Here is a 27,281-nt window from a genome sequence, read left to right as displayed (position 1 = left end):
TGAGCTATCCCTTTCTGGGCTTATAACCTTAGATTAGGATATATTATTGCATGTTACACAGCACAGTGCATGTTAAAGCTCAAACAGCTAATAGTATTCATCTAACAGTGGGGTGAATACTTATAAGGCCCACTTGATTAGATTTCTTTTTGCTTTTGGAAAGTTGTATACAAGTTTTCAAAACTATAGGCTGCAGAATATGGTTGATACCAAAGAGCTCTTTCCTGGCACATGTGATATGAATCTTTATTTATTAAAAAAGAAAACTTTTTATTTTCATTTTCTGTTAACATCTAGGAAAAAAAAGTTTGCATTCTTCCACAGAAAGGCATATTGACAAAATATTTGATGTGTGATAATTTTTTTGGTGTTATTTCAGTCAGAGATTAAAGAAGGCCCTTGAGAGATGAAGCATTGAGATTTTTTGTTGATAGTGGGGTTTTTTGTTTTTCATTATAGCTTAAGTAACAGGGAAGATTGAGATGTATCTGCACTGTCATCTTAGTTGGGTTAGAAACAAAGTTCCTCCTTCTTCCCACTTACCATATGTCTCTATTTCAGCTGCTGCTGGGTTTGTGTCTGCACTGTACAGCGTTTCCCGAAGCTTTGTTGTTCTTATTGTCCTGTATGCCTTCTGCTTCAGTGCAGTGAAGGTAAGCCAGAAAAACAACATTGGAACAATTCAAAATTTCAAGCTGGAAATTCATGTAATCTAGGGAGACCAGCATTGTTTGGTCCTACATTGTCGTTGCTTATCAAGATGAGCTTCGCAAGCCATGCTTCAGTTTCTGTGTGTTAGTAACACTGAAACAGACTAAAACTGTAGCAGAAATTCTGAAGTTAATGTGTCTAATACCTGTGATTATTTGCCTCTTATATGTATCAGACTGAAACGAGCAACTGAATTTTCTCTACAAACATGAACATCAGCATTGACTTAAAACGCCGAAGTTTCTGTTGACCTGCATAGCCAGGCCAAATTAGCTCATAATTCCTAGTAAGATTTTTGCTGTTGCTTCGTAACAATAAGCCTAAGAACTTAAATGTTGAGCAGACCAGTGGACCATCTAACTAATGTGTCTGCATCCACAGGGAAATGCAATTTAGGAATTTAATGCAAGCCAGATGACTGAGTTTGCCACTCTTTTCCCTACTATCCCACAGTTGTTACACTAGGGATGTTGGAGAGTGTGCTTATTTCATTTGGTGTCCGTGGACTTGTTGTCTATGAACAAGTTAAGTCCCTTCCTGAATGTGCTGGTCATCTCTGACTCCACAGCTTTATGCCAACAAATTCCAGATGTTCACTGTACTTTTTGCAAAGCAGTGCTGTCCTTCATTGGTTTTAAGCTGATCTGCTAATTTCACCAAATCTTCCTGATGGGTAGTATTGTAGCATTTGTGGAAAACCTGGTCTGCATTCTTTTCATCCACTGCCTTTACAGTTTTGTAGGCATCAGGCATATCCCCCTCAGCCATGTCTTCAAACTGAAGAGTCCCTGCCTTTCTCGTGTCTCCCTGTAAAGCAGCTGCTTTCTCAGAAGTTGCTAAGTTAGTCACCCTACTCTGTGCCTTCTCTTGCTCTGTCGACCCTCAGACGTGGAGTCAGTTGTGTATGGTGCTCAGGATGCAGGTGTGCCACAGCTCTCTATGCTGCATAGGAGTGGTTCCCTTACCAGTGATGCCCAGTTTTGGGTAATATTCAATCTAAAGCTTTTTTTTTTTTTTTTTTTATAGTTTTTGTATACCATGCCTATGTCCTCTGCATGTGACATTTAAAGAATGGCAATAGAATTTTGTGTGCCCTTCAAGTCAGCTGTAAAATTCCCAGTGACCACAGCAAGACCAGAATTTCATGTTAGACTTGTAATAAAATTTATCCTATAAGGAACAGCCTTTTGACAGTGTTTCATTAAGGACTGGATGCTGTCAGTGTCCATGCAGGGCTGCACCAGGATGTGCTGTGATTTGCAAGCTGCCCTTGACATCTTGTGGGCACATGTCAGAGGAAGCTTCGTGGTGGCACACATGCATAGCACACACAGAGATCCCAACACGAGGTTCTGGAACTGCCAAGGATGTATCATGTCAGCACCCAGGCTGGTGATTTGCACAGATGAGAAGGGCAGTCAGATGTTCCTTTAAGGGAATTCTTTAAGTAACATCAGCATTTCTATAGTGGCTTTTAACAATTTTTCACTTGAAATTTTGAATAGGAGCCTTAAATCAAAAAAGGACAATTAAAATGCCTTAATGGTCACTTGCAGATGATCAGAGCTGGCTGTGTGTTCTTAAACCACTCCCAGCAGTAAGGTAAAATGTGTTAAGCTACCATTTTATCTTGCCCCTGGGTGGCTTCAGTCCTTACAAAATAAATTGCAGCAACTCAGCTGCAGTGTTAAGACACTTGAAATTAAATGTCTTTGAACATACGGTGTTCTGCCAGAGAATCTCCTGTTACCTGCCTCACCCAGTTTATCAGTTGTATTGGTTAGACCTGACACAGCTGGGGGATTGATGCTACAAAGTTTAACTGCTGCTGATGCAGTTTCCAAAAGTAGCCAGTATTCCTGCTACTGTTTTCTGGCTATATTACTACTTGGAAACTGGCAGCTGGGATGGAGGAAGAGGCTCTCAGTAAGGATGAGCAGAGTGAGAAAATGGGTAACTGGGACGAGAAACAATGATAAAAATGAAACGAGCTACATGGGAGGCAGGAGTTAAACTACTGCTAAACAGGCAAATACCTGGGGAATGAATTTTTTTTTTTTTTTCCTTCCTAAGGTTAGTGGAGGGTGATTCACTAGTTGAGGCTAGGAAAGTTGTGTTACAGATACTTCAAAAAAGTTTTTTGTAAACAGTAGGGAGAAAAGCCACTTAAAATAGTCTACATACTCTTCTCAGCATAATACTTTAAATTACAGAATGCAGGTGGCTTTTTAGATAAGCAATCTCCTTGTGGATTAGGCTTCAAACTGCTTAGAAATAGGCTTTTAATGCTACCCTGAAGTTGAGTGCTGTGAAAGATTTACAAGATATCTGTTGTAAATTACTAATATTATGTTCAGACTTTCTGTTCACACAGAAGTTAGAGTTAATTTGAATTTTAATGGCACTGTTCTTGTAAAGACACTTCTGAGAAGGTTAATTTAAAGCATGTAAAGATGATTCCTCTTGCTACAGCTCATAATCTCAGTCTACCGGGGTGCTTGAAATTTCATATGTTTTTTCTTCTAGAAGTAATTTAATAAGCACTTGTGTCAACCCTCCTTGTTCTTCAGTCAGGTCCAGAGATTTTTATTTTGAACTGGTGTCTGTAATGTTGGAAGAGAATGATTCTTTGGTTGATAGAGGAAGAGTAGGAATTGGCTTAATCTGATCCTGAATAGGGTCCACTGTGAAAGGTGGTCTAATACCCCTGTAAGGAACTAGAACTGTTTTGATGTGTGGTGAGCAGCAATTTATCATATTAATCAAGTGAAGATTTTAATTTTTGGTGTGCTAGAAATTGTAGAGTTTAACTCAAAACTGAGCAAAGCCTGTAGTCTATTTCACTGAGGTATTTGCACAACAGTGGTAACATGGTTTTCTTTAAGCTAGAAGGAGCATCTCTTCCATACTTGCACTTTATAGCTGTCACTTATTTTTTATTCTTATTTTACTCTTTTCACTTTTAGTCAGTTTGCCAAAACCAACAGAGCAAAATTTCCAATATTTATGGAGGTCAAAAAGAAAAAAAAAAAAAAAAATCACCATAATCAAAATTTTTCTGGGCAGGGAAACATGATAGACTATTTGGCAGAGGACTTCTGGGTTGCAAAGCATATTTTCTTGGCTGAAATGTAGCATCCTCAAATGTCAACTCTATTTATTGGCAGAACATTGTATAGCTCAGCAGGTGTAACTACCAGAGTTCTATTTCATGAAATAAATTGCAGAGGAGAATGGATCTCTAAGTGATTTTGTGCTTTTTCCTGGTGAACAATTGCTCACATCAAATGCCTAGCCTGAAAAACATTCCAGTAGTATCAGGCTTGATTCTCTCCTTCCTTAAGTGGTTCTTGTGTTCTGGTTATAATCTTGCAGGGTGAAATAGTCTAACCTGTTTTCTCTGTGTACATTAATTATTCTGAAAGGGAATATGTTACTCCTGAAGAATAATTAATTTACTATATTATTTTCCTTTTTTATTAAAATAAGACCAGTTTTTATTTTATAATAAATCTGTGTTCTTAGGTGAGTTTTTCTTGTTCTTTTTTAGAGCATAAGCTAGATATACACACACATATAATAGTTTGATTTAGTTGTGCTCAGATTTTGAAATTAGTCTAGAATAGCAAATTCACAGCATTTAATTGTTTGCTCTAGAACTTCAGTTTTAGAAAATTAGGAAGTAGGAATTGTTTTGGGGTGTGTCCACAGAACAGTGTAAGTACTAAAGGTAACTTTCAGCATGCGAGTATAAGCTCTGAGAACTGAGACTTATAGGTCTGTGCTGAAGTCCTGTGCCTTGTCCAGACTGATTTTGCTGTTGAATTATGTTGTACAGGACTCACTGAGAGACTTTAGGAAAAAGCAGCTGTGGTATAGACGTATTATTTAACTTACATCTAAGTAAGTTTAACTTAACAGTTTAACTTAATAATTCTCATGGATTTTCATTCAGATAAGTTGCCTGAGGAAAATTATTATACAGTATTCTCAGGTGAGAGTTCATCCTGTGACCTGCAGATGTTTGGCATGTCCAGGAAGTTCATCTGGCCCTGTCACTCTTTCTGAATGGCCTTGCAGTGCCTTTGCCATCACATGACCAGAAATATTTGTCACTCATGGCTAAAATGCACATACCACCTAAAAAAGGATGGACAGATCTTGAGTCTTGTGTGAACAGTGAGGGTGTGGGTTGGGTCAGGTGTCCAGCTGCTGTTGTGTCCCATCACAGGGCTTGATCAGAAGCATATGACATGTTTTGGGGAGTGGCTGCACGCTGCCCACCTGGCTGATCTGGGGTGTTTGTTATGTGGCCAAATGGGCACTTCCACACAACTGAAATAAGGGACAGTTTGTCACCAGGGCCAGGCACAAACTCTTTGTGAGATGATGATACCTGCGTGTGCGCTGCATGACTTGGACACTTGGAGGAGAGCAAGGAACGTGTTGTTCAGAGGTGACTGGGAAGCAAAGGGATGCCAGCTGCTGTGGCCAGGTGATGGCTCCCCTCCTCATAGTGCTCCTGAGCAGCTTTGCCCTTGCTTTGATATTGGTGTGGAGGAGCTGTGGGTCTGCTGCTTGTCAGGACTTCCTCTGGTGGTGCTACTGCTGGGATGATCAGTTTTCATTTCCTGTAAAGCTGTCACATAAAAAAGAAACCCAAATTGTTCACAGTAGGAAGTACAGAGTATTGCATCTGAAATTACAACAGATAATTTCTCCATAAAAACCGTGAGCACAAAATAGCTGGTCTTTGTCTGTGTGTTTGAGGCCTTGAGAACTGATGGGCAGGACACTATTCATCACTGCTGTCAGTGGAAGCAGTGCATTGTGAATGGAACAGGTTTACAAGTCTCTGTCTGACCTGGCTGGTGCACAGAAGTTGTTCCCTGTGGTGATGATGTGAAGTCACACGGATCGATTTCTGTTTTACTGTTGTGCTATCCCAGTGATGCAAAGGGGGTTTGGTTACAGCTTTGAGGTGTTGTAGAGCATCTCTTCATAAATCTTATCCCATGGCATATTTGTATCATGAGTGATAGGACACCAGCTGCTTATCCATCCTTACATATAACCGTACTGTAAACCTGGTTTCAGGCAAGTAAGTAGGTAAATGTCAGATTTTGAAGTGCAAAGAGCTGAGTTTCTCCTGCTTGCTTTGGAATTTCTTTATCTCCCAGACCTCTGTTTAATATCATCACTCCTTGTTCCAGTTCTTTCCAGGTCCTCTATGAACTTCCATTTACTTTTGCTTAATACAAAGCTCTAAATCCTAAGCATGGTTTTATCAGCTCTTATGTTCATTCCTTGGATTCTTACATCCAATAGCAGCTATTTTTCAGCTCACTACTTTTCTGAAGCTGTTGGGTAACTGAGCTTAGTTTGACATTACCTGAGTTCACTTCAGCCTGGCTTTATTTCTGATCTCATCTTAAGTCCTGTAATCTTGAACAGAAATTGGCAGCTCTAATAGCTGCCTTAGCTTTGATATACAAAAGGGTTTTCTCTTTTTCCAGAAGGAGGTGTTTTTATTTTTCAAATATGACATCCATCAGATTGGAGACATGGGAATTTCTGTGCCATCTTTTTCACTTGATTAGAATTTCATGATGCACTGATTTTTGTCTCCTGCTCCATCTGTTTTGCGGTCTGTGCCCAAATATTTAAGAAATGTTTTAAAAAAAAGTCATGTATGCCATCCTACTTTTTCTACAAATATTTGGTCTAGAATTTAGCCATCCTGATACCAGTCTTTAGTATTGCAGTGTTCCAGGGCTTTGCCATGGGGCAGAAGAGCACACCCCTGAATGTTTCTGGAATTAGTCAGTCCTTATCTTCTGCCTTCTGTTCATATCAGTTGGTTTGGATTTGAAATGTATCCAGAACCAGTTAATTACTTGTCATCCAGATAATTTTTTTCTTTCCTTTGGTATGGAACTTGCAGTTTATCTTAACCAGCCTGGAAAAAAAAGTCAGATTTTTGGACTTGGGTCAGAAAAATTAAACTGATGTGAATGTATTCATATGTGGCACACCAGCTTTTTCCAGCTCTGTGTAAATGTATATTTTTTGAAATGTAAGTTACATAGTTTCCATTACCTCATACCTGAAGAAAGTGCTTTCTGGTGGTTTATTTATTGCTTCAATGGACAGTTACTAAAAATTCTGTGTGGATTTTAAACTGTTCTCAGCTCACACTGATGTAGTTTGATTTGTTTAATGAGTTTGAAACTCATTAATCAGAATAACAGTGCTTCTTGCTTCCCATCTTCAATGATGCAGTCTTCATCTATGTACTAATAATTTTGAAATATTTGTCTTAGGGTTTTATGGTGGGAAAGAGTTGCAAGCATACATCTCCCTCAATCTGCTAAGTCCCCAGATAACTTTCTAGACAGCAGTGAATGGGCTCATGTGTGTAGACAGAATTCCTGGATGTGTAAGCAACCAAAAATAGAAGTATAATATCATTGGACAGCTTTATTTCTGCTGCATAAAATACTCTCAGTCCTTTTGGAGGTTTTGAAGGCAATCTTTTTCCAATTTAGAGACTGCTGAGTTTCAAGCAAGAGCTGTTAGGGGTGTTAAATTTGGAGAGTATTGCTAGATACCATGCCTTTCACTAAGTGAATTTTGCAGCCATAGGCAAGTCTTACACTGTAGATGTAACTTCAATAGTTGTGGTCTTAGTTTTTTGTGTATAATAAGAATTTATTTTCCAGAAAGAAAAAAGAAATTATGCCTGTAGAATCCGACATGGCCCAGGGTGGCTCTCACTGTATGTCACTGTACAGGAATGTAGAAATCTGCACTATTTCTTTAGGATAAATTCACCATTATGTGAAACATGAGTATCCATGCTTCCTGCCTGAAGCTGTTGCTCATCTTGCTTTTTAGCCAAGGAATTCTAGTCACAGACTGGGATCCTGTTGTGTAAGGTGGTGTGTGTGGACACACACAGACACCCCTGTATCAGTCCTTATGGATTTTAAATTTCAGCAGTGAAAATATGGTCCAAGATAACAGTTGTGATTGCAGAGAAACAGACAGTGTTGCTTGGAGTGGGCAGTGATACATGTATTATGGTAGCTTATCACTTGTCATGTTTTTGGAGATCATCTGGAAAGTAATGCTTTGTTTTCCGTGGCTAATGGGAAGATAAGGCTGGTGGGCATCTCTTCCTAGAGTTTGTCTTTAATCTGTGTAACACAAGGCTCATTAATTCACATATTTTGGTTGTTAGTGTTCACTGAAAAGGAGTATCTGTGGTAATACAGCATTAAGCTTATAGTTAGCCATGTAGAGAACAAGTTCTTATTATTTTGGCATATTCTGGGATGTGAGGAGGGTTCCCTTTTATGATCTCATTCAGAAGGAACGAGAAATCAGTGTTTCAGATGTCCAGAAATAGGATGATAGTATTTATTTCCATCTTTACCATTACACATGTGGAATGGTTGACCATCAGCGCTTCCTGCTTATTGCTTGATATGTGAGCAATAGCACAGATCCATGATGAGCAGGGCTGTGGAGGTAAGGAGAAAGACCCAAGAAAGTTTGATTGAATTGCACAAGGGACTACGTGACCTTTAAAGGTCCATTCCAACCCAAACCGTTCTCTGACACTGTAAGAGTGGAAAACCAGGTGTGTGAAGACCAACTGGAGTTTGTCTCCATATTTAAAGTCTCGGCCACTATGCCAACACCTTCACCTTCAATGATGCTGTCACTGCAGCAATCTGCAAAGGCATTGTCGAGTTGAGAGGAATACTCTGAAATAATAAAAAAAAAAGTAATCAGAATTTCTACTTAGCATAATTGTTTCCCTGTTCAGAGCACTTTTTGTCTCTGGAGTAGAACGTCTGATTTATTTCAGCATATCTTTGAAAGATAAGTGTGCTACATGCATTTTTTTAGGAGAAGAAAGAAGTAAAAAGGATAAATAATGTAGGACAGAAAACTACTGACACCACTTTTTAAGAATACTTTTGCCTTCCCACCTCTAGCAGTGGTAAAAGGCTCGTAAGTTCAAAGACACCCTTATCTCTCCTTTTAGTGGATTGTTTTGGGATTAGGCAATTCTGTGGTTGAAATGGAACACATCCACTCCCACCACTGGGTCTGTTGTACCTCATTTGCTTTCACTTATAAGTCTGTTTCACTTGTTTTAAAAATGACTACGTGAGTGTCTGCATCGAAGTCAAAACCCTATAAGAAAGCACTACATGTCACCTCTACCCAATGAGGTAAACTAGGAAGTCAAAGTCCCTGTCTAGTATGACAGATAATACCAGCTTCCAAGAGTAAAACCTGTCATTCCTGTTTTCCCACTGAGAAGAATCATTGTTCAATTACCAACTATATTGGTTTTTTTCATTTTTTTAAATTTAAAGCTACCAGGCATCATTAGTGGAGGAGGAAAATGACAAAATGGAAGAGGGTGCATCACACTGATATTGAAGAAATGACACCTTTGTTCATTCTCATCTTTTATACAACATTGTGTAGCATTTTTCTGGAAAATCCTGTTCTCCAGGCACATAGCGAATATTGATGCCTGTCCTACCTGCTTTCCAGGCTCCCTGACGTTTGAGTTTTGAGGGGACAATGACAGTTTGGACCTGAAGCACAGGCCAGAAAAATGCAGAAGCTATATGTAATACACAGGAAATATGGAAATAGAATTCCTGAGACATTAATGCGGGGATTCAGCTGTGTACAGCTTTATATGAGAAAGAGGATGGAATGATTTTTCAATCTGATAAATTGAAATTCTGATAAATTTCAGTATCAGGAATATTGCTCGGCTCCTAATAGTATTTTGCTTACAACAGAAGTTGCAGGGCAAAGGGGCAGTCGTGCACTAGAAGCTGCTGGGAGGATCTGTACACAGTTGTATTGCCCTGAAAATGCCAAGGATGTTTGGATGGGCTGTGATTCAGCCATTTTCAGAACATTTTCACTTCAGTTAATTTTCTTCAGTGTTTTGAAGAATATGAATTGAATATGACAGGAGACTAAGCATGGGAAAAGCTAACCCAAAATATATTTGGCCCCAAAACTGGGAACAATGAAATGAAGAGTAGGATTGTATGGTAAAGTTTAAATTGTCAAGTAAATGGTGCTGGATTCTTTTAATAATAGCATGTGAATCTCTCTTTTGTTTGTAATTACGGTTTTGGGTAGGATTATTTGATAGAACTAGACTCTTCTGTCTTTCATCTTTGTGATCTTCAGTAGTAGGATGAGGGGAAGATGATTCTTGGAATTAAAATTTCACTTTTTTGGTACTACTCTTAGGATAACGAGAATTTCAGAGTTAAATTGCAAAATTCCGTGCTGCAATGGGTTAGATGCTTGATGCTTAAAAGAAAATTAGTTTGTCTTAGGTATTCATTGCATCTGAAAGAAATTGTTTCCTAACATGCTAAGAAATCATGCATATAACTGAGAAAAATAAAGCTAATAAACCTACTTTATCCTCTGAAAATACTGGTCCTGTACGAACTGTTAAGTTTCTTAAGCAAGAGATAACCGTGCAGAAGCCTTGTGTGCACTAGCCTAAAGTTTCACAGATCCTACAAGCATTGCTTCTCAAAACCTGTCCAGAAAGTGCTCTGATGCCAGGATCTGGTGAGTTCACATTTGGCTGATCAGGTAGAAGTTATGTGGAGGCAAGGAACAGAACTAGTATGTGAAATGGCTTTGGATTTGATCCAAATTTCTGTGTCTTTCACAGACGAAATTTGTGTTCCTCACAGATAGAACTCACAAGTATGTCTTAGGATCCGTAAATTATACCTAAGGGCTTCACAGATAAGCTAATCTTGATAAGTGTTTGTAAGCTTGATATTCTTTCTCTTATTCTTTCTAGCTAGTTCTAGCTGTTTAAATCACCTGGAGAGAGTTTCTTATCTTGTTTATGCCCAGAGTGTGCTGGCAAGTGTGCCAATTGTCTCGTTTTTCCCTGCTTGGGGATGTCAGGCATGGTGGCGAGCGCTCTCCCTCTCCGCTGTGTTAGCATCCAGGCAGGGCCTGGGTATAATGCAAAAGTGGCAGAAAGATGTCTGAAAGAAACCCTGCTGCCTGATCTAGGTGATATTGTCATTTGTTACACGCAGTCTGGCTAACAGGTCAAGTAACTGCATATCAATTTAGCATGTAGATAAATAATACACTGCAGTTGATTTCACTCGGATCTCATTTTAATGAGAATTTTCCTCTCATGTTTCATTGAAGAGGAAAGTAAACCTGCCTTTCATGTGGTTTCCTAGCTAATTGCTGATTATAGGGGAGTTGCATAATATAAGCACAAAACATGCCTTTAATTGCAGGGTTTTTTCACAGTAATAAACTTTGATATGAAAAAGGATTTTCAGTCTGGGGTAGATGCTGTACAAATTTAGATGTTGTGCATCTAACAGTGAATGTATGGTGTATGGCTTAACCTACTTACTTCAGTTTTTCAAGTTTTGCATTCCTAACTTTGCTTTCTGTCATCCTCTTCAGGAACCCTGGGATGCACAGCACATTCCAGCGCTGTTTTCTGCTTTCTGTGGTCTGCTAGTTGCACTTTCTTATCACCTCAGCAGACAAAGCAGCGACCCATCTGTACTGATGTAAGTTGCCTGTAAATGTTATTTGCTGATTACTCTGTACAGCACGTAACGAGAGTGATGTCTGGGTTTCAGAACCACAGGGGTTGCTTCCTGAAAATACTGTGGTACTGTGAAATTCCTCACCATGTCTACATGGTTGGTATCAGTCTTGTATATGAATGAAGTGCTGCAGTCAGATAGATCACCAGCAGGGATAGTGCTCTTTAAGCAGCACTATCCGAAATCTCGCAAGCAGATTTTCCACTCTGGGAAGTTATGTACTTGCCAGGTTGGAGGACACTGATTTAGTTGAGGGCGTGTTCAGGCTACTGGAATTGCAGAATGTGTACTGGGTAGCACTGGGTCATGGAGAAGGGACATTTAGTGTGCTGGGAAGGTGGCTGGATTCCAGCTCTTGCTGAGGATTACTTTAGTAGGCTATGCCTCTCAGTTTGAGGTTCCATCCTTCCTTTTCTTTGACACAGGCTGCTGGAGGTAACTGAGGAAAGGAAGCGTATGCTAAGAGCTGACACTGTGAACAAGGGAGATTAGGGGAGAAGTCCCAGCCTTGTGATGTGCATGTTGAGGTGATGTGCGAGAGAGAGACCCAATAGATCCATAGCTCGGGGGCAGCAAATGTGAGTTTCCCTGTGAAGAAACTGTGATATATGGCTGTTATGGGGGCTGTGGGGGTCCACGAGCAGCTGGGCAACTACATCTATGGCTGTGGGGCTAAGCAAGCAAGTGGGTTTTGTGCAGCCAGTATCACCATGCAATTTGGAATTCTGCTTCACAGACAGTTCAGTTTTATCCTAGAGGAGTGCAGAGGGCCTGTGAGGAAACCCACACGTTCTCTCCTTTGATTCATGAGGTGTGTTGTGTGTGTCTTGAGGTGAGGCTCAAGGCTCGTTATGCACAATTCTGCAATGCAGAAGAGAGAAGGGGGAAGTGGAGAGCTTTTTAGGCCATTAAGGATTCTGTTTTAGTAGAGAAATTTGGAAAAAGGAGAGCAACGCTGATGAGGAAGGAAAGAATGTAGAGCACTAGTAGGAAATTTTTATCCCGGTAAATATTACTGAAGAGTTGAGAAATTCTTTCTTTACCATCCAAAAGATTCAGAGAATCTGACATTAATACGTTGCTAGGTTCTGATGTGGCAAAGCAACAAGGACTGCTTGCATGTCTTGCCATAAACTTTACCCACTGCCTACTGTATCTGACTCTGATTTCAAGTAGACCTGGATCAAGCTTTGTGTAGATGGTGTGTAGTTTATTGACCATTACAGTACGGAACTTATGTATGGAAGGAAGTGAAGCTATGTGCTGTATTAGGGAGAGGTCTTAGCCTTGGAGTAAAATATACACAGGTAAATTGCAGATCAGCATGGAATTGGGAGCTCTCTCAATTTTGAAGTAATTTAAATGTATCCTTTTCTCTCATTTCCCAGGAAGGACACACCAGTTCATGAATCTCTTTAATATAACAGAAACTCTTCTTCCTTGAAACTTTTGTTTTAAGGCGGTAATCTTAAACTACTAAATGCATTTTAACTTGTAAAACTAGCTAACAATTTCGTAACATTTGCAATTAATCTTCAGCAACTGAAATGGTTGTTAAATATCTAAAAATTAGGAGTACATGTAGAACAACATCAAATGTTTATTGTGCAATTGTAAAAATGCATAATCCTTAAAAAAAAATATTTACAATTTTTTCTTTAAACAATGCTGAACTTCTTTTAAATAAGGAGATTGGAAAAAATGTTTATTATATGGCCTATGGCATAAAATTCAAGATGGATGAGGAGGTAGCACATAAATCTTGAAGAGAGAATTAATACACAGTTTGTACAGAAATAGCCTTCTTGACCATTTTAACATGGGTCTAAAGAACTCTCATATTGGTTTCAGCTTAGCTGAAACAGTAGTAAGAGTCGTAAATGCAACAGTACCTTCTCTGCTCATTCCTCTAAATGACTGTGTCACATTGATTGGGCTGCTGAGACTCCTCAAGATTCTGATGAGGAATTTCTGCCCTGATCACAGTAGTGCTGATTTGTGTCAATCTCCAGCTGTACAGAGGTAAGAATGCTAATGTATACATGAAGAAGGAAATCTGAGGCTCTTCTACCTCCTCTGCCCTTCAGGAATATTCGTGTCCGTTACACATGTTCCGAGGTATCCTAACTAGGAATTTTTTTTAAACAGGTCCCTTATTCAGTGTAAATATGTCCCTCACTATCTACGCCAACGATTTGAAGATTCATCAGAAGATCCACTCCCAGAAAAAATGAGAGAATCAGTGGTAAGGCTTTTTCTTTCATTACTTTCTGTTCAAAGCTCTCTCTCATCCATTTTGCCCACTGATGAACCTTGTAAGTAGTCCCATTTAGTAATTAAAATTACTAAAAGCACAGATGATCTTTACGGTGAGGCCAGGAGCGAGAAGGGGGATACACGCCACTTTCCTTTCTGAAAGGCTCCTTTGAAGGGCTCTGCAACATTGATTCTTTAATACAGTCAATAGGAAATGCACTCTTAGAGCTTGGGGAGTGGGGCATCTCTCATCCTAGCACACAGAGAACTAGTGCAGGTTCTGTGCACAGAGTTACAGCCTGGCAATCTGGTGTGTCCAAGGTAGGCTGGATTGTTCAACAAGCATTCAAAAAGGTGAGCAGTCTTGCCAAACTCCCAGTCTGTGCTGGAACAGGAATCTGTCCACAGAATTATGTGTGTTTAACATAGCCCTTATTCTTTATTTTTCTATGGCTAGGGCTACCTGTTTTTCAGGAATGCCTTTTCTGTGCCAGGAAATACTCTTGACTGTGTGCCTTCCACCCCAGCCGAGCCAAGTGGAGCACACTGTCAGACTTGGCATCTAGAGGTGGAAGAAGCATGTGAAACTGGGATAGTATGGGAGAGGGAGGTACATGCCTGGTGCCAAGCATTGCCATCTCATCGTCTCTTCTTTACTTGGCAGGCTGTTTATTTACTACTGTCTGGCAAGAAGCTCTAAGTTTGTGTCAGCTTATTTCTCACTTCAGCATAAACATCTGAAGTGACCCATCTTCCTTTTTGTGTCTTTTTATATTAAAAAAATGTTTGCTGTTACCCAAGGGAGGTTGATCTTATAAGGAGTTCATGTGGGAAGATCATCAAGTTTCCAGAAATGCTAAGGGGTGTTTGACATTTATTACTCATGTGAGCTGTCCTGCTTCCTGGCTGCCAGACAGCTCTTCCCCCCGACCACAACCCCAACGCCTGCATCCAAGCATTTGCAATCTAGGCAGCTATTCCTAAACTTCTGAATGCTCTCTGAAAGCCAGGAGCATTCAGAGTCTCTGGAAGCCTTTTTTTGACCCGTAGACATGGCCTGGGAGTCCATAGTTCCTACTGGCCTCCAGATGTCCCTTCAAAGGGATGCATCTCTCATGTACATCTTGAATAATTTCTTAGGCATTTTATAAGGTGTTACACAGCCTACATTCAGCATATGCATTGATCCCAACCTACCAATGTTTTCTACTTTTCTCTGCCAAGCTGCTGCTTAGATTGCAACTTTTACCATGTATAATGTTACTTTTAACTGCTTCCTCTAATAGGGCCTACATAAGATTAAGTGATATGGCTATTTCTTGTTGCTTGTACTGAGCTACAGTTTCTTGCAAACTAAACTGTTTGCAACAGTTGATACTGGAATATAAATGTGCATTTAGAAACAGAGGAAAAAATTATTTTTGTTAAAATTTTGCTGTATTCTGTGGTATTTGTGGTGTGTAGGTTATTGCTACGGTTCATTGGCATTCCAGTCTTGTACATGGGGACTGTATGGCAAGATGTAATGGAAAGCTTCTCTTTCCCCTGTAGTTCTTTTGCTGATGGTGCCTTTCTTGGAGAAGTACAGAGTCTGATCTCATCTGTTCTGCAGATGGAACCCAGCCAGGGGACTGAAGCAGTTACTGCAGCTGTCCATTTAACTGGTTCTGTTTCACAGTGCAGAGGGAAACCTTGAGCAAGGCTTTAATATATTGAAAACAAAAACCAAAACAGTGAAAAAATCTTCATCTAAGATCCTGGCTGTATTTTCAAAATGGAGTCATTCTGCAGACTCTCCAACTATTTTTATGCCAGTGACATGGACAGGGTTCTGATGTCTTACACTAACACTGCACAGCTGCACTTGAGCCAATGGGGTGGAAGATGCAGAAGTACAGGGATAACTGCGCTGGGATTTGCCAGACATAGGACTTCAGTTCTTCTCTTCAAAATGTTTCATTCCTGTCATGTTTTAGGATTAATTAAGTGGGCTTCCTGACACCTTTGCTCTCCAGGAAATACCTGGGTTTGGGAATTGGCACTTTTCTGCTCTGTACGTTTGATACTCCTTGCTGCTGCTGCTATTAGGCAGAGGCTGCTTTCCTTCAGTGTTGCTGGAGCTTGCTAGTGCTTTGCCACCTTTTTTTTATCCCTCTGTCTGTGCTTCCTTCAATCTGAATAAAAATTGTAAGCAAGTGTTTGCTTGCAATGTCAATTAGCAGTGCTAATTTTCCCACACTGGGAGATCTGAAGAAAGAGAGGACAATTTCTGATTAATGTGGGCTCTTTGTCTAACCCCTGTGTTACCTGGTACCTCTGTCTCAGTTAAACACCAAGGAGACTCCCACTGCCATCTCATCAGTGCCATGCTAATAGAGCAAGTAGGGAAGAACTGAGGCAGGAGAAAATGCACGTGCATCGAGTTTGAGAGGAACACAAGCTGCAGTCCCTGCTCCTTGCTTCAGCAGTAGCAGTCATGTTTAGGATGTAGGACTCAGCTGACTCTTCAAAGCCAGTGTAAAATAATTTCCAGAACTTTTGTAAGGGGATCTTCAAACAGTTCAGAAGCTGGGTGAAACAATATATCAGTATTCAGAAGAGATTTCACGATGGTAACTCACTTTTTTCTTGAAGTGCTCCCCTGCAAGGAGAGTATTCCTAACCCTAGTCAGTGGCAAGAGATGGCAGGATGCAGCACAAGCCGGCCTTGCCTTGGTCTATATACAGACATGTGGTCCAGATAACACACCATTTAAATAAGACCCATTTTAATCAGAAAGCCAGAGGCATACAGAACCAAATCACCTTCTCAAAGAGCTGAAAGCAAACAAGGTTAATATTGAAAATTAATGTGTTGTTTTCTGGATGGCTTTGCATTGATGTTAGGAGTAATAAATACAGCATCTCTAATGTTTAGTTACATGACCTTTACTCTTTTCCTTTCCTTGAATAGCTGTGCGAGAATTGCCAGCTTTGGAAGCCTGAATTATAAAGCAGCTGTGATTGATAATTGACCATTCAACTTTGAGAATGGAGCTTCCTACCATTATAATTAATTTCTGTAGGCATCCACATGGCTGATTACTAGATTAAGCAGTGGCCTGAGGGTGATAATGTGTTACATTCAAACTCAAACTTCCTTCCTGGTCTTTAATACAAACATTTAGATAGCTAATAAAAGGATTAGTACAACGCTCCAAAAATACAATTGAAAATAATGATTGGACTTGATGATTTTTAACATTTTTTCCACATAAACAATTCTTTGATTCTGTAATAATAATTAAAACAAAAAGAAAGTGCCTCTCTAATATATTCTGCTTGTGAAATTCCCAAGGCATCAAAGGTAGCAATGTTGGTTTGGGGTTTTTTGTTTTTCCCTCGAATGTAAAATGGAGACTGTAAAGTGGCTTTCAGCCCAAACTATAACAATGAGTGTCTCTCACCGGAGGGATTTTATCTGTGAATAGAGCTTAATTTTTACATTTTTGGACCAATTGCAGTGAAGGACTCAAGCATCACACTATAGGGCTACTCAGTATTCAACTCTTAAGTTCCTGGCCTTGGGAATGACATCCAAAATCCTGCTTTACACAGTAGGGTCCAAGGTAGCCACGTCCTTCTCAGGAGCTAGCTGCCTTCCACAAGAAGGCCAGAAGCCACAGATCCAGCCACAGCAGGCTGTAGGTGAATGCCCAAGGTTTTCTCCTGCAGAGTTGCTCCGAGTCCCCCTCAGCCAGAGAGATCACTGCCCAGGGTCAGCCATTTCCTGGGGGACCCTGTCCCCTATGCAGTGACATGGAACAGAAGCAACCCCTGCTCAGCTGTTAGAAGGAAAAAAGCCTGAATTTCGTGAGAAGCTTGAAAGCATTGGCCACATCAAGAGGGAGCTCCTGTGGGGACCGTTGTGCAAGTCAGCAGCTGAGCAGTATCTTTACATTTTGAAGCAGTTCAGTGCAAGGGCAGAAGGACAAGCCTGGGCATACATGATATCTTAAACACTTTTAATATTGCCAGAAATGGAAAGCAATTGTCAAATTTGGGGTTGAATATCTGAATAATAATAATTTCCATAAAAACATAGGCCTTTTTCTGTATAGGATTGTCAAAAGCAATGAGAGCACTGTAAAAAGGACAATTGCAAAATGAAAGATGGGGAAGATGGGAAATACAAGTCCTGTGCAATATAATTTGTGTAATATGTTCCCTTCTGAATGTAAAGTTTGAAAAGATTCTCTTTGGTGATCTGGTCCTGAATGGAAAGTTAGGATGCCAGTTCTCCCCAAAACATGCATTGTTATCACCTCTGCTGATTTTACAGCAAAATTTGTAATATTTTACATAGTTTTTATAGTGGCAGCTTCTTCAGTCATCTGACTGTGAGAGAAATCAGTCATTTTAATAGTAAGCCTTTTTGGTTGTACAGAAGAGCTTGTGAATATGATTGGAGTGTGTTTGTTGTTCTTAGAAGCTTGTTTTAGACTATTGAGTAGTTGAATTCAGCTGTGCAGAAGATGATACTTGATCAAGGCTTTTCATGCTGTGTATTCACAAAAGGGCTGAAATAGTGCCGTATAAATTTGACACTGCTTAACTTTCCCAGATAGTGCTACTTTACATAGATTTTGTGTGCAACATCTTAAAAAATATCTGGAAAGGTTAAAAAAATATCATTTCCATTGCATGCATTGGTAATCATTCCATTATTCATTTTTATTAGACCGTGTTTTTTCAGTACTGCCCCACCTACAAAAACCACTTGAGTTAGAGAAGGATACACAACTTGCTAGTGAGAGAAAGTTTGAGCTGAACAGAGAAGACCTGTGGGGACCAGCAGGGAGCAAAGGTTTAGTCAGAGCAGAGAAGGCTTTTCCTGTGAGCTCCCTCATGTTGTGGTTCTTCGGTTGAACGCGACAGCCAAGGAGCAAAGCTAGCAGGGCTATGCTTTGAAAAGAAGGTCAGGAGGCGTTACAGAGACCTAACTCTGCTCCCACACCTTCCCACCACACATAGTCCATGCAGAGTACAGGGCTGTCTGGAGAAGGATGGCTCTCAGAGCGGAGGGAGCACTGCACTTTTGGAGGTATGTACATACTGCTGAGCAGCCTGGGAAGGGCAAAGACTCTGGTGATGGCTTGAGATTTCAGCTAAGCCGGTCTCGAGTTTCCTGGGACAAAGCAACAGTACTTTCTGAGCCTGAAGGCTTTTCAGTCCTGCTGCATTTCAAAAGGCTGCTGCAGTAAGTGGAAGTGCTGATGCTGGTGACCTTTTACTGAGAAGCATCTTTCATAACAGGGAGTGATAGGCAGCCTAAATATAGAGGTTGCTACCAGCTTCCCCGGTAATTCGCAACCCTTCTGTTCTTCGCTTGTTCTGCTTGCTTTCTTTTTATCTCCTTTATTCCTAGGTTTGCTGTGCCATCATTATTTTAGTTTTCTTTTTTTTTCTCTGATGAGATACATTAAGCCTACCTAGATTGCAGTACCAGGAAGTCAGATGAACCTCTGGTTCTAACAAAAGTGTTGCTTTTCACGTGTTATTTCTAGATATCTTTGAATAAAAGCACAAGTCAGTTTCTAAACCAAGAGCTACAAATTGTTACTCATTCGGTAACTTAGCAGCAGTATTGAGTGCTGAACCGAAATGCCCTTCTCATAAATCTAAGACAAGATTTTCATTTACTCACAAAAGCATTTGGGTGACCTCTGAAGTACAATTCAGAAGACTGCACAGATCACAAACTATCTTGTTTATTTGTTTACTGAGAATGACATTTTAATCACAAGAAAAATGTGCTGTAAAAACAGTGGTATTTTCCAATCTCTAGAAGCAAAGTTACTCCTACCATAGTTACAGATCTTTACATAAAGATCATTATCATTCAATGACACTAGAAAAAAGCCTTGTCTAAAATCCGCAAAATCTTGCTGAAATTGGACTTCCAATAAAGAAAAACAGAGAATGGGACATGTCACTTTAGAACACAATAAATGTATTAATGTTGTGTCTTAGAAGACATTACAGAAAAGCATGACTTGTTTTGGTAATGCAAGAGAAAGGGAGTAAGAAATATTAGTTCTTGCAAATAGGAAATGGAACCAGAATTTTGATTCCCAAAAATAATAGTCATAATGGAAAAGAGTTATATTCCTTACGCAGAATCAGATTCAGCATTAAAATGTATTGCTTTCATTTCTCCAATATTGTAACTTTGTTATTTAAAAATATAATTCAAAATTAGGCATGAAGAATTTAAATGTGATTACTTCAAAAAACCTAGAGTGTGAAGAAATAATTTCCCAAAGCAGAGTGGAGAAAATACTTTAGTATTACGGAGTGCCGATTAGCCTTATCACAATGCAGAGTGTAAGTAATTGAGACCAGAGTAATTTACTTAGGTTAAAATAGTGCTACCTTACTAATTTTGTGTAAAATAATTATTTTCACAGAAAGAAATCTTGAAATCGGATCTCATTGTCTGCACAGCAGCTGCTGTTCTGTCATTTGCTGTCAGTGCCAGTACTGTGTTTCTGTCATTAAGGGTGTGTATCTATCTTTTTTTCCCCCCTAAGGTATTAAGTCTCTTAAACAAAACCACAGGGTGCTTTAAGTGGAAAGAATAGACACTGTGAGAGGAGAAGTTAGTGAAAATGCATTTACTGGTCATGATAACACTATTATATGTGCAAAGCAGTTAGTTTCTAGTTATTTGTATTAATTTCAGTATTACTTATTTGACATCTTTTTCCTTTAATCTCCACAGCTCTTACAATAGGGAACCCAGAGGACAGAATGAATAAGCCTGACATTTTGCATTTTTTCTTCCAATCATGCAGGAAAAAATTGATTAATTGTGGGTGCAAAACACATATGTCAAAATCCATATTCACCTAGAGTCAAGAATTTGAACATAGGAATAAAAATTAATTGCACAAAAATACAATTATAGAAACTGTTAAAAAAATCTTTGAAGCATATATATAAAAATGTTGTTTGCAAATTATAACTCTGTTTCTTTTTTTTTTTTGCTTTGGCCCAGCCGTTTCTCAGCATTGTCCTGTTTGCTTTAGCGTGGACCGTGGGATTTGTAACACATTACATCCTTCCTCAGCTCCGCAAGCACCACCCCTGGCTGTGGATCTCCCACCCCATACTTAAAAGCAAAGAGCACCAGCAGCGGGAAGTGAGAGGTTTGTAATAAAGTCTTTTCTAAACAGTGGATGGAATGACTTCCAGCTTGCCTTGGTTTGAAGAACAAAAAAAAATACAGAAGGAACAGAGCAGGGAGAATAAAATTACGCTTTTACTTTTGAGTAGCACACATTATCTGATCGTTTGAATTTTTCCACTGCATTGCCAGCAGATCTGTGAACCTGTAGGAGTTGTCTTCTCAGGCCACTGCCCAGATGGGCTGAGGCTAGGCAGACACATCTGGAGATTGTCCGGTCTGATGCCCCTGCTCAGAGCAGGGTCAGCTAGAGCAGGTTGCTCAGGGCTCTGTCCAGTTTTTAATATTTTCAAGCACAGAGACTCTACAGTCTTTCTGGACAACCTGTAATAGCATTCAATCATCCTTACAGTAAGAAAGGTTGCTTTGAATTGTGGTGTTTGGGTGGGGTTTTTTCCTGCTTTTTTTTTTTTTTTGTGTGTGTTTTGGTGGTTTATTGGTTCTGGTGCTATTTTTTTGTTGAAGTGGATTTTCAATTTGTACCCATTTCCTTTTGTCCTGTCACTGGCCACTACTGAGAACAGAGTGGCTCCATCAACTTTACTTTCCCCCATCAGGTATTTATACCCCAAAAATGCCCCCAACCAGGCTTTAATAAGATGCCTCCAAGTCTTTTTTTTCTCAAAGTTAAGCAATCCCAGCTCTCTGTTTCTCCTCCTATGTTAAATGTTCCTGTCCTTTAATCATTTCACAGGCTCTAGAGCCACTGTCTGATCTGCCTTTTATTTTTACACTACAGTACTCTTACTTGCTGTGTTGCTTGATATGGTACAATTCATGCCTAATGCATTGGCATTCTACATAATTTAAAAACTTAAAAGATAGATGAAATTGAGGTAGATTTTTTTTCGACTTTCTGGCATATCAGCAAATGTAGTGCAATATAAGTGTTCTAATTTCAATTCTAACACTTTTAGAGAAACATTAAAATTGAAAGGAACTGAAATTTTCTTTAAGATTTGTTCTTTCTGGTGTCTGCTGGCTTCAGCGGGTGGTGCCTTGATACATGTGAATATCAGTCAATATTTTAGTATGTCGAGATCTGATTTCCTGTTCTGATAGAGTTATTTCTGAAGCAAGCAGTGTGCTTTGAGAAGCAAAGCTTCCCCCCCTCCGCCCCAGCTCTCTTCTTGCCTTTGCTACCAGCCAAAAGCTTGCTTGTCATTTCTTGATGGATCCCACGCCTTAATAATTCTCAATATATGTTTCTGAAGTGTTTGAAGACAGCATTGTCAGAACAGTCTGTTGAGGGACTTTAGTCTGTTCTTCAACTAGACACAAAAGAGTTCAGATCACTCTCTGGAAAACCATACTTTAAGGATTTAAATATTTTTTATTTTTAAAAAACTACATGTTTCAAAATGATTACTTTCCAAACAAGGGTTGGGTATGAAAAAAGTACCCAAGAGACTTGATTGAAGGTTGCCTTTTACTGCAATATGCCAAGGAAAGTGTAATAGAAATAGAAATATTATTAAGCACCATGCTCAGCTGAAAACAGTGTCCAGGACTTTCTGTCCCTGATAACCAGTAATTCTGCACTGTTTATTCCAGCACTTAGTTGTAAAAGACCACTGTAGGATTTCTTTGCCTTGTCCTGATTAAGTCTGTCTTCATTTGTCAGAAAACATTGTTTTCCTAAATGCAGTGACTCAGCATTTGAAAAGGTTGAAGTTAGAGACCTGCTGGACTGATTTCCACAGATGGGTTTCCTTCCATTTTGAGATCCAGCTGCATTTCTCATGCTGCCCACTATGGAGAACAGGCTTTTTTGGCTTCTTTTGCAGTCCTCATTTATATGTGGCCCATTCCTGTACTTCGGGGTCTAAGTACTATTGTAATGTAGCTGGTGTTGTGTGTTAGAAAACAAGAGTAAAAAAAAAAAAAAAAAAAAATTTCAGTCCCTTAGGCTGCTGCAGAGGTTTTTTATCATGTCTGAGATGAGACAGACTGTGGAAAAGGTAATCCCTTTGATAGATCTATCTGACGGGCTGTCTTCTTTCTTTTGTCCTGTAATAAAAATGTAGGAACTAAACTTTAAAATGTTCCCTGTTTGTATAGAAAGAGAAACTTGGAAAAAGGACAGTAGTACCCCATAGCTGTCAGGTGCGGACAATGAAAGGACAAATACACAAAATAAGATGTCTGTGAGGAGTATTTACTGCATAGATTTTTATTTTAATCTTTCTATTTTTTTGACAAGGGTAGTGCTATGGAAAGACAAATGACTGCTTGCAATTAGACAAACAACTGGCAGTGACAATTCCACAAGTTTATTCCTGGTTTTGTTGTATAGATTCTGGACGAGCTGCTCAAACTTTAAGGTGTTCCATAGAATAGCAATTATCAGACAGGTTCTTGTGATGCCTCTGTGAGATAACTCATTTATTACTTGTCATTGTCTTGGCTGGCTGCAGGACAAAAGGCTTAGGTCAAGATGTATGAGCTTACAGTATAACAGATGTGTAGAAACTAGTGCAGGACTACATGAGAAAGAAACCCTGATATACTGGGTTTCTCTATACCTCTATACCTAGAGGTTTGTGTAAGCCATTTTCAAATCATCCACATCTTTCTCTGGGGCCCCTCTGAATGTGAGCTCTTTTTTCTGTCTCCATTGTCTGAACAGATCTCTCTTTGCTCCTGCACCTACATTCTTTTTGGTTTGTGTGATATGCATATCTCTTTACTGAAGCCTGAGTTCTTCCACAGAGCTCAGCTTTGGACATGGATGAAGGTCTTGAGTTCAGGAGGGAGAGAGGAATGGGGAAGAACAGTTAGGTTCCAAAATGGACATTTTGCTGCGTGTATGAACTTTAGGAGGTGGCCTTTAGGTAATGAAGAGGAAATATTTTTATGTTATAGCAAGAAACAGAAGTTAATTGTATTTTCCAAAGGGGAAATTTTGCAAGAGCACTGCCTTAGCTTAAGGTACTGGCAAAGCATGACTGTCAGCAATTGAATCTCGGACCCAGACCGGCAGGGAATCGGGATCATTTGTTCAAAGGAGTGAGTTGGTTTTATACACCTTTCTAAGGCACAGTATTTCCTTACATGGTGTGACCTATCCCATGTTGCCACTTCAGCAACACACTTCATAGGGGTCTGCCGTGTGACACCACCTCCCTCCCCCCAGGGTTCTGTGGAGACAAGCCTCTCTGTGCTGCCATGTGCCTCTTCAGGCAGGTTTTACAGCTCACAGCTCAATTCTCTTATAATTCCCCATACATGACTTCAATCTAATTTGGAAGGATTGCTTTTAGATCTTTCTCTTAGCCTATGCAATATACAACTGTGCCTGCAGAACCCAGAAATCCATTGATTCGGCATGTTTTCTTTGTCTGTCATTGAAAAGGAGTGTATGGAAGAGGGGGGTGTCTACATATAATTGTTTTCATTTTGCAGGGATGATTATTGGAGATTCAGTAGCTGACATTTTTATTTCTGAGTTAATACCAAGTTCTTCCGTTTTGTGTTTGCTATTTTTCCAATAACCTTGTCTAGCAGAGCTTTGAGGATAAAGGCATTGTTTTTGTCTGTACACAAGTGTTTCTGCACTCAGTTCACCTAAGTTCTCATAGCAGTTGAATTGCAGGGAGCATTCAGTTCTTGTTTGATACTCATATTAAGCACTCTGGTATTGTTAGAAAAGTCTACTGCAAAAAAAAAAGCTATTCCTTAGAGAGGAATGATGTGAGATGTGATCTTGGCAGATACTTCTTAGAGTGTCTGTTTAGGTGTTTTGGGAAACATTTATGACCATTTCTAGCTCCTGATAATTCTTCAGTCTTTAGATCTCAAGGGGTGTTTCATTTATCAATGAGGTCAGTGATAATTTACAGTCTAATGAACAGTGTTTTGCTAGGTGAAGTTTCCTAGGTGATTCACCAGGTCAGTGCCAGAGCTGAAGAGGGCCTGTCTGGGGTCATTACACCCACTTAAAGTACTATTTAATATATTATTTTGGATGATGTAAAAACTATCATCTAGCATGTACTATCTTTTATTGTTTATGAGTGTGTCTCAGGAGTGCAGTTATAAGCAGCAAAACAGATACTCTCTAAACTCAGAGAACAGAATTACTTCTCTATTGCCAAAGAATTATGAATTCCATTGTTTCATAAATCTGTTGGTTGACTATATTTATTAATGTGAGCTAACTCGTGTCTTCTATGGTATTTCAGTGCAAAAAATGCTGATGATTTGACGACACGATCTGTTATCTGAATTTCCATTTCAGATGCTGCTCATCTGATGTGGTTTGAAAGGCTTTATGTGTGGCTACAGTGCTTTGAGAAATACATTTTATATCCAGCCATAATACTGAATGCACTCACCATTGATGCTTTCTCAATTAGTAAATACAAGAAGCTTGGTACACAGTAAGTAGATTATAACTCAAAGCATGTGATTAGTAGAATATTTGATTTTAGACTGAAGACTGAGAAATTGAATTTGTTTTTAAATAAGCCTGTAATCTTGTCGCAGTTTGCTTTCGCACATATTAGTTCAGAATACAATAATCATTGGCTTTGCTGCAAGAAAAATGCAAAACTACCATAGCACACTAAAATATGTCTCCAGTGAGAGAGAGTGAAATTAAAAGATTAGAGAGCTATATATAGATATATACGGAAGGTCTAAATGTCAATTAAAAGCAAGGCACACTATACCAGGCTGCAGGTGTTTGATGGGCATAAACTCAGTGGGGTAACTAGAATTAATCAGATGAAAATGAGGACTCTAGGCTGGATATCAGGAAACATTTCCTGAGGATTTTTAACACTGTGCTGTAGTCTCCCAAAGGAGTTATCAGAAGCTTCACCACACAAGTCTTCTAAGGCAAGACTGAATAAAATATTTAACAGTTTAGAAAGGTGGGTAGTCCTGCATTAAGAGTGGTTTGAGAAGGGTGGGGGTACAAGTTTTGATGAAGTCTGATGTTTTAGATATTAAGCAGAACTGGTGATGCTGATCCATGGTCTCACAGTATGATCCTTGCAGACAGCCTTTTATGGTAAGTATTTTAGTCAGTGACTTGCCTGCTGCAGATATTCAGCAGGCTTAGTGACTGCAGTATCCCCAGTGAGCAGAGTTTCTGCAGTCTTTTTATCAGAATGACAGTGATGCAGATGATAAAACAAAGAAACAGCCTTGGAATGTTCCAGTAGCAAGAAAAACTGCTGGGAGGTGGGGGAGAGTTCCTCAGTATTCATAATAATACAGTTTCTTAATTTCAAATATTAGATAAAAGAACTTTGGTGTAAAAATTGCATGTTGATTTAATTATTTCTCTCTCGAGGAGCAACACAGCTTTAGGAACTACACAACTACAAGGAAGAGGCAGCCCCTGCTTTTAGGGTCGACACTTGGTCTAGGGCATTAGTCAAATTTTCTGCATATTTCTACCAGACAACTACTTTTCCAGAGAGACTCTCACCAGTCACTCATTGATGGCCTTTGTAGTTCCCCACTGACCTTTTTTCTCCCCAGGCGCTTGGAAGATGCTACAGCCAAGGTGCTTCAAGAGTTCAGGTGTATTGACTGGGGTGACACTGAATCCACACTCATCTTCTATTTAGTTCTGCAAGGCTGGGAGAATTAAAAGTAGTTAGAATGCCATTTGTTACTAGTTAGCAGACGTGACTGAATACATGCACGGAGCAAATATGTGGGGGTTAGGAAGGTGCTATTTTTACATAGTCATTCCTCCAAGCTAGGTTGCACTTTCAAGTATCACCTCCCTCAAGTGTTCAGAAGAAATGAGTCAGACCCCCAGAAGTCTTGAGATAAAAGAAAGTAATTACATTTGTCTGCCTCTGATTGTTTGGCCTGTGGGGGAATACCACAGCAGTCCTTTCCTTCCCCATCCCCCTTGTGTCTGTGTGATCACCTGTGTAAAACCTGTTTCCTCCTTTTCCTTGTAACTCTGGTCTATCTATGAAACTCCCAGTATTCCTTTTCCTCTTGCTCTCCTCTTTAATACATTCTCCCTGCAGCTGCCATCCAAATGCCACACACAAAGCATTCATCTTCAGATCCTACCTCTTTAACTCTGTAAGCCCATGAGGGATCCTGGATTCTCCTTGCTACTTCCATATACAGTGTTACTGAGGGTTGTACTTGCTGTGCTTTAATGCATGCTTTAATGCAACCTGTTTTCTGTTGCTGGAACATTCCTTAGTTATTGACCACCCAAGGATCAGACTGCATCATGCTGTAGGGAAGGGAAGTCACTCTCCCACTTTGTGTCTGAAAGTGTCTGAGGTGGTATATTTTGTGTGATTTCATGTCGGAGTTTTCCTCAGATTGAATTCATTTTTTAAAGAAGCTTCATCTTGCTTTGTGATTTAAAGGACTGAAGCAGTTTGCTTCTTGAGGAGGCAGAACAGCTCCTTTGTAGTCAGGAGTTTGCTTGAGCTTTCCAG

General features: G+C 39.6%; 1 protein-coding gene across 2 annotated transcripts in view; it reads left to right on the top strand.

The window, feature by feature from the left end:
* PCNX2 (pecanex 2) overlaps positions 1–27,281 on the top strand; it is a 150,606-nt gene that overhangs the window by 51,682 nt on the left and 71,643 nt on the right. For both annotated transcript variants that reach the window (XM_039568371.1, XM_020583986.2), the window contains 6 exons: positions 562–653; positions 11,221–11,330; positions 13,518–13,614; positions 20,075–20,167; positions 20,665–20,815; positions 25,094–25,235. In XM_039568371.1, the coding sequence (XP_039424305.1) occupies positions 562–653; positions 11,221–11,330; positions 13,518–13,614; positions 20,075–20,167; positions 20,665–20,815; positions 25,094–25,235 (685 nt within the window). The remainder of the gene's footprint in view (positions 1–561; positions 654–11,220; positions 11,331–13,517; positions 13,615–20,074; positions 20,168–20,664; positions 20,816–25,093; positions 25,236–27,281) is intronic.

Source organism: Corvus cornix, chromosome 3 (assembly GCF_000738735.6).
Source record: "Corvus cornix cornix isolate S_Up_H32 chromosome 3, ASM73873v5, whole genome shotgun sequence".
Lineage (NCBI taxonomy): Eukaryota > Metazoa > Chordata > Aves > Passeriformes > Corvidae > Corvus > Corvus cornix.
Note: the sequence above shows the minus strand (reverse complement) of the source record. Positions and strands in the feature narration are given on the sequence as shown.